Genomic DNA, 6,000 nt, shown 5'->3' with positions numbered 1-6,000 from the left:
TGTGTGAAGAACTGAAGATGGATTATTTTGTAATAAGAGGGGGCCAGAGACACAAACAGGCCAGAATCTCACAACTGAATCTGCAGGAGAGTGCATGAGAGGATATAGCAGTGCTGGTGTGACCTGTACACAGAACTCCACAGCCTCTGGTGAACAGCCAAAGAAAAACTGAAATTGGGAAGAAATGATTTTTTGAGGTGTGGCTTTGTTAATTGTGCCAATGCAAATCAGGATTCAAAGTCCATGTGTGTTACATGCAGGGAAGTACAGGTAAATTGAAGTTTAAAACACTCAACTTCAAAAGGCATTTGAAGACGGGTTTGAGGACAAACCACTTGATTTTTAAAACTTTTTTCACTTAAATTGTCAGCTGAAGTCCTTAGCATAAATGTAACATTGAATGACAAAGCAAGTGGTGGTCAGGACAAGCAGGCTCACCTGTCGCATTAAAGGTAAGAAATAATGGTGGGGCGCGAAGGCGGTCAGCCGGAGTGGGTCACGAAGGTCGGTCAGCCGGAGTGGGTCGCGAAGGACGGCCATCCTGGGTAAAAGTGGGTCCCGGCAAAAAAGACTGAACAACACTGATGTAAACCAAAGACTGAGCAGAGGCAATGATATATAAACTGAATCCCGAGTACAGATGGGACCTGTCTGGTTTCACAAAGGGATTGAGCATGTGGTGTGGAAACAACAAACTGCAGGAGTTGGGAAAAAGGAGCGACCAAAGCCATGTAAAAAAGAGGTTTTATTGATGTTATTTACAAATGTACAGCACAGATATGCACCTGCAAAAGGCTATTCGTTCAACAGCCCGTCTGCTTGTCACTTTATTACACAAATCGGTTTGCAGCCCCGATATTTTAAAAATTGCTAGCGGGATACAGTACACTAAATCTACTGTTCATGCACCAAGCTTCTCACAGGCCCACTACCATACTCAGTCACAGTGATTTACACAAATAAACAGTTCTTATAGAAATGTAGAAAAATACTTTACACAAACAGCTCAAAAACATTAAGAACTAGAAGTCATTTTTCTCCTCTTCAGTCTTTCTCGCCAGTCTTCAGGCAGTGCCTCAAAATTGGCATTTCTCTCAGCCTGGCCACTGGAGGATAAAACAGAGCTGGATTACTGGGTAATACAGTGAGTGGTTCAGGAACATGGGGCTGGATTACTGGGCAATATAGTGAGTGGTTCGGGAACATGGGGCAGGAATACTGGGTAATATAGTGAGTGGTTCGGGAACATGGGGCAGGACTACTGGACAATATAGTAAGTGGTTCACGAGCATGGAGCAGGATTACTGGGTAATGTAGTGAGTGGTTCAGGAACATGGGACTGGATAATAGAGTGAGAGGTTCAGGAACATGGGGCTGGATTATTGGGCAATATAGTGAGTGGTTCAGGAACATGGGACTGGATTACTGGGCAATATAGAGAGTGGTTCAGGAACATGGGACTGGATTACTGGGCAATATAGTGAGTGGTTCAGGAACATGGGACTGGATTACTGGGTAATACAGAGAGTGGTTCAGGAACATGGGGCTGGACTACTGGGTAATACAGTGAGTGGTTCAGGAACAAAGGGCTGGATTACTGGGTAATACAGTGAGTGGTTCAGGAACATGGGGCTGGACTACTGGGTAATACAGTGAGTGGTCCAGGAACATGGGAGAGGATTACTGGGTAATACAGTGAGTGGTTCAGAAACATGGGGCAGGATTACTGGGTAATATAGTGAGTGGTTCGGGAACATGGGGCAGGATTACTGGGTAATATAGTGAGAGGTTCAGGAACATGGGACTGGATTACTGGGTAATATAGTGAGTGGTTCAGAAACATGGGGCAGGAATACTGGGTAATATAGTGAGTGGTTCGGGAACATGGGGCAGGACTACTGGACAATATAGTGAGTGGTTCACGAGCATGGAGCAGGATTACTGGGTAATGTAGTGAGTGGTTCAGGAACATGGGACTGGATTACTGGGTAATATAGCGAGTAGTTCAGAAACATGGGGCAGGATTACTGGGTAATGTAGTGTGATTCAGGAACATGGGGCAGGATTACTGGGTAATACAGTGAGTGGTTCAGGAACATGGAGCAGGATTACCGGGTAATGTAGTTAGTGGTTCAGGAACATGGGACTGGATAACTGGGTAATGTAGTGGGTGGTTCAGGAACATGGGACTGGATTACTGGGTAATACAGTGAGTTGTTCAGGAACAGGGAGCAGGATTACTGGGTAATGTAGTGAGTGGTTCATGGGCATGGGCAGGTGGTGAGTGTAGTGGCCATCACCAAGGAAAAGGTTCTGGGGAAACTGAAAGGTCTGAAGGTGGATAAGTCAACTGGACCAGATGGACTACACCCCAGGGTTCTAAAGGAGATAGCTGAGGAAATTGTGGAGGCATTGGTGGTGATCTTTCAGGAATCACTGGGGGAAGGGAGGGTCCCAGAGGACTGGAAAATGGCTAACGTAACATCCCTGTTTAACGAAGGAAGGGAGGCAGAAGACAGGATATTGTATGTCAGTTAGCATGACTTCGGTCACTGGTAAGGGTTTAGGGTCCATTATTAAAGATGAGATTGTCGAGTACCTGGAAGTGCATGATAAAATAGGACTGCGTCAGCACGGCTTTGTCAAGGGGAGTTCATGTCTGATTTTCATAGAATTTACAATGCAGAAGGAGGCCATTCGGCCCATCGGGTCTGCACCGGCTCTTGGAAAGAGCACCCTACCCGAGGCCCACACCTCCACCCTATCCCCATAACCCAGTAACCCCACCCTCAACTAAGGGCAATTTTGGACACTAAGGGCAATTTATCATGGCCAATCCACCTAACCTGCACATCTTTGGACTGTGGGAGGAAACCGGAGCACCCGGAGGAAACCCACGCACACACGGGGAGGATGTGCAGACTCCGCACAGACAGTGACCCAAGCCGGAATCGAACCTGGGACCCTGGAGCTGAGAGTCAAGTTGTGCTATCCACAATGCTACCGTGCTGCCCCAGCTGATAAAGAGTTCTAACAGATCTGAGGAGGTAACAAGGAAGTTAGACAAAGGAGAACCGGTGATCTATTAAGATTTCCAGAACGCCTTTGACAAAGTGCTGTACAGGATGCTGTTGAATAAATTAAGAGCCCATGGTGTTAGGGTAAGATTCTGGCATGGATAGAAGATTATTAGATTGGTAGAAGGCAGAGAGTGGGGATGAAGGGGTCTTTTCCAGGATGGCAGCCGGTGACTAGTGGTGTGCCTCAGGGGTCTGTGCTGGGACCACAACATTTCACAATATACAATAATCATTTGGAAGATGGAGCTGAAGGCACTGTTGCTACGTTTGCAGATGATACAAAGATATATAGAGGGACAGGTAGTACTGAGGAAGCAAGGGGGTTGCAGAAGGACTTGGGCAAGCTAGGAGAGTGGGCAATGAAGTGGCAAATGAAATACAATGTGGAAAAGTGTGAGGTTATGCACTTTGGTAGAAAGAATGGAGGCATAGATTATTTTCTAAATGGGAAAAGGCTTAGGAAATCAGAAGCACAATGGACTTAGGAGTCCTAGTTCAATATTCTCTTAAGGCTAACGTCGGCAGTTTGGAAGGCAAATGCAATGTTAGCATTCATTTCGAGAGGAGTGGAATACAAGAGCAGGGATGTACTTCTGAGGCTGTACAAGGTCTTGTCAGACCCCATTTGGAGTATTGAGAGACGTTTTGGGCCCCATGCTGGCCTTGGAAAGGATCCAGAGGGTCAGAATAATGATCCATGGAATGAAGAGCTGGTCATTTGAGAGGGGGGTTGAGGACTCTGGGTATGTACTCATTAGACTTTAGAAGGTTGAGGGGAATCTTATTGTCCCGGTGACCCCAAGGGCTATGTACACACCTGACTAGTTGTTGCTGCTTCCATTCCTCAATGCGTCGGTGTGCCTGAACCACTCGCTGCTCATCTTCACTGGAGCTGGAGTGTTCATCCTCGTCTAGCTCCCGCTGAATGCTCTGCCACTTTTTCACCAGCGATGGCATTTTCATTTTGCTCTTCTTATTCTGAAAGGAGAGAGTTTTGGAGATAGGGAACTGTGAACACAGTCATAAAAAAATTAACCCCAATCCCAGAGACAACCATGGTTCAGGATCACCAAGTTTCTTTACCTGTACTGATTTTTTTCTCTCTAAGTGATGTATCGACTGCTGCCCCAGCTCCAAGTCATGAGGGACAAAGCATCAGACCATCCCAGAGTGCTCACTCAGTCGGTAAACTAGCAAAGGCAGCATGGTGGTAGCACAGTGATTAGCACAGTTGCTTCACAGCGCCAGAGACCCAGGTTCGATTCCTGGCTTGGGGCACTGTCTATGTGGATTCTATACGCTCTCTCCATGTCTGCGTGGGTTTTCTCCGGGTGCCCCGGTTTCCTTCCACAAGTCCCTAAAGATATGCTTGTTAGGTGAATTGGACATTCTGAATTCTCCCTCTTGTGTACCCGAACAGGCACCGGAGTGTGGTGACTAGGGGATTTTCACAGTAACTTAATTGCAGTGTTAATGTAAGCCTACTTGTGCCACTAATACAGATTATTATTAAGCATTGATTGATGAGAGCACTTTTACTATTCGAGATTTCAATCTTGGTTAAATTAGTTTCCATGGGCGAAATTCTCCGGAAATGGCGCGATGTCCGCCGACTGGCGCCCAAAACGCCGCAAATCAGTCGGGCATCGCACCGCCCCAAAGGTGCGGAATGCTCCGCATCTTTGGGGGCCGAGCCCCAACCTTAAGGGGCTAGGCTGGCGCCGGATGAATTTCCGCCCCGCCAGCTGGCGGAAAAGGCCTTTGGTGCCCCGCCAGATGGCGCGGAAATGACATCTCCGGGCGGCGCATGCGCACGAGCGTTAGCGGCCGCTGACGGCATTCCCGCGCATGCGCAGTGGAGGGAGTCTCTTCCGCCTCCACCATGGTGGAGACCGTGGCGAAGGCGGAAGGGAAAGAGTGCCCCCACGGCACAGGCCTGCCCGCGGATCGGTGGGCCCCGATCGCGGGCCAGGCCACCGTGGGGGCACCCCCCGGTGTCAGATCGTCCCGCGCCCCCCCAGGACCCCGGAGCCCGCCCGTGCCGCCTTGTCCCGCCGGTAAGGTAGGTGGTTTAATCTACGCCGGCGGGACAGGCATTTTAGCAGCGGGACTTCAGCCCATCCGGGCCGGAGAATCGCGCCGGGGGGGGGGGGGGGGGGGGGGGCGCCAACCGGCGCAATTCCCGCCCCCGCCGAATATCCGGTGCCGGAGACTTCGGCAACCGGCGGGGGCTGGATTCACGCCAGCCCCCGGCGATTCTCCGATCCGGCGGGGGGGTCGGAGAATCTCACCCCATGTCTGTGGGCAGGACGACATTTACAGTTGGGATATTGCAGGCTCCAGTGTAATGATTCCTAGCAATCGCTGATGTGTTACACAATGGGCTGGGGGTTGTTTTGCTGTCCAACGCCATGGGGATAGGGAAACAGCTCAATTTGGGAAACCATTCAAATGTGCCAATGCGATTGGTATTCTGTAATGAGGGGGGATTAATTAATGACCTCATAGTTAAGGATCCTCTAGGGAGTAGTGACCATAGTATGGTAGAGTTCAAGATTCAGTTTGGGGGCAAGATAGTGGAGTCCCACATTAGTGTTCTGGAATTAAACAAAGGAAATTACATTGGCTTGAGGACAGATTTGGCCCTTACAGACTGGGCAGGAAGGCTAAAAGGTAGGACAGGTTTGATAAGGTTCCCCATGGTCAGCTCATGAAGAAAGCAAGGAGGTGTGGGACAGAGGGAAATTTGGCCAATTGGATAAGTAACTGGCTATCACATAGAAGACAGAGGGTGATGGTGGATGGAAAATTTTCAGACTGGAGACCAGTTACCAGCGGTGTACCACAGGGATCAGTGCTGGGTCCTCTGCTATTTGTGATTTTTATCAATGACTTGGAGGAGGGTGCTGAAGGGTGGGTC

General features: G+C 49.1%; 1 protein-coding gene across 1 annotated transcript in view; it reads right to left on the bottom strand.

Annotated features, from left to right (window-relative positions):
• Positions 1-730: 730 nt before the first annotated feature.
• Positions 731-6,000, bottom strand: part of fnbp4 (formin binding protein 4) — a 56,295-nt gene continuing 51,025 nt past the window's right edge. Inside the window, 2 exon segments of the mRNA XM_072518764.1 lie at positions 731-1,106; positions 3,898-4,058. Of these exon segments, the coding sequence (XP_072374865.1) occupies positions 1,016-1,106; positions 3,898-4,058 (252 nt within the window). The 3' untranslated portion in view covers positions 731-1,015.

Source organism: Scyliorhinus torazame, chromosome 10 (assembly GCF_047496885.1).
Source record: "Scyliorhinus torazame isolate Kashiwa2021f chromosome 10, sScyTor2.1, whole genome shotgun sequence".
NCBI lineage: Eukaryota > Metazoa > Chordata > Chondrichthyes > Carcharhiniformes > Scyliorhinidae > Scyliorhinus > Scyliorhinus torazame.
Note: the sequence above shows the minus strand (reverse complement) of the source record. Positions and strands in the feature narration are given on the sequence as shown.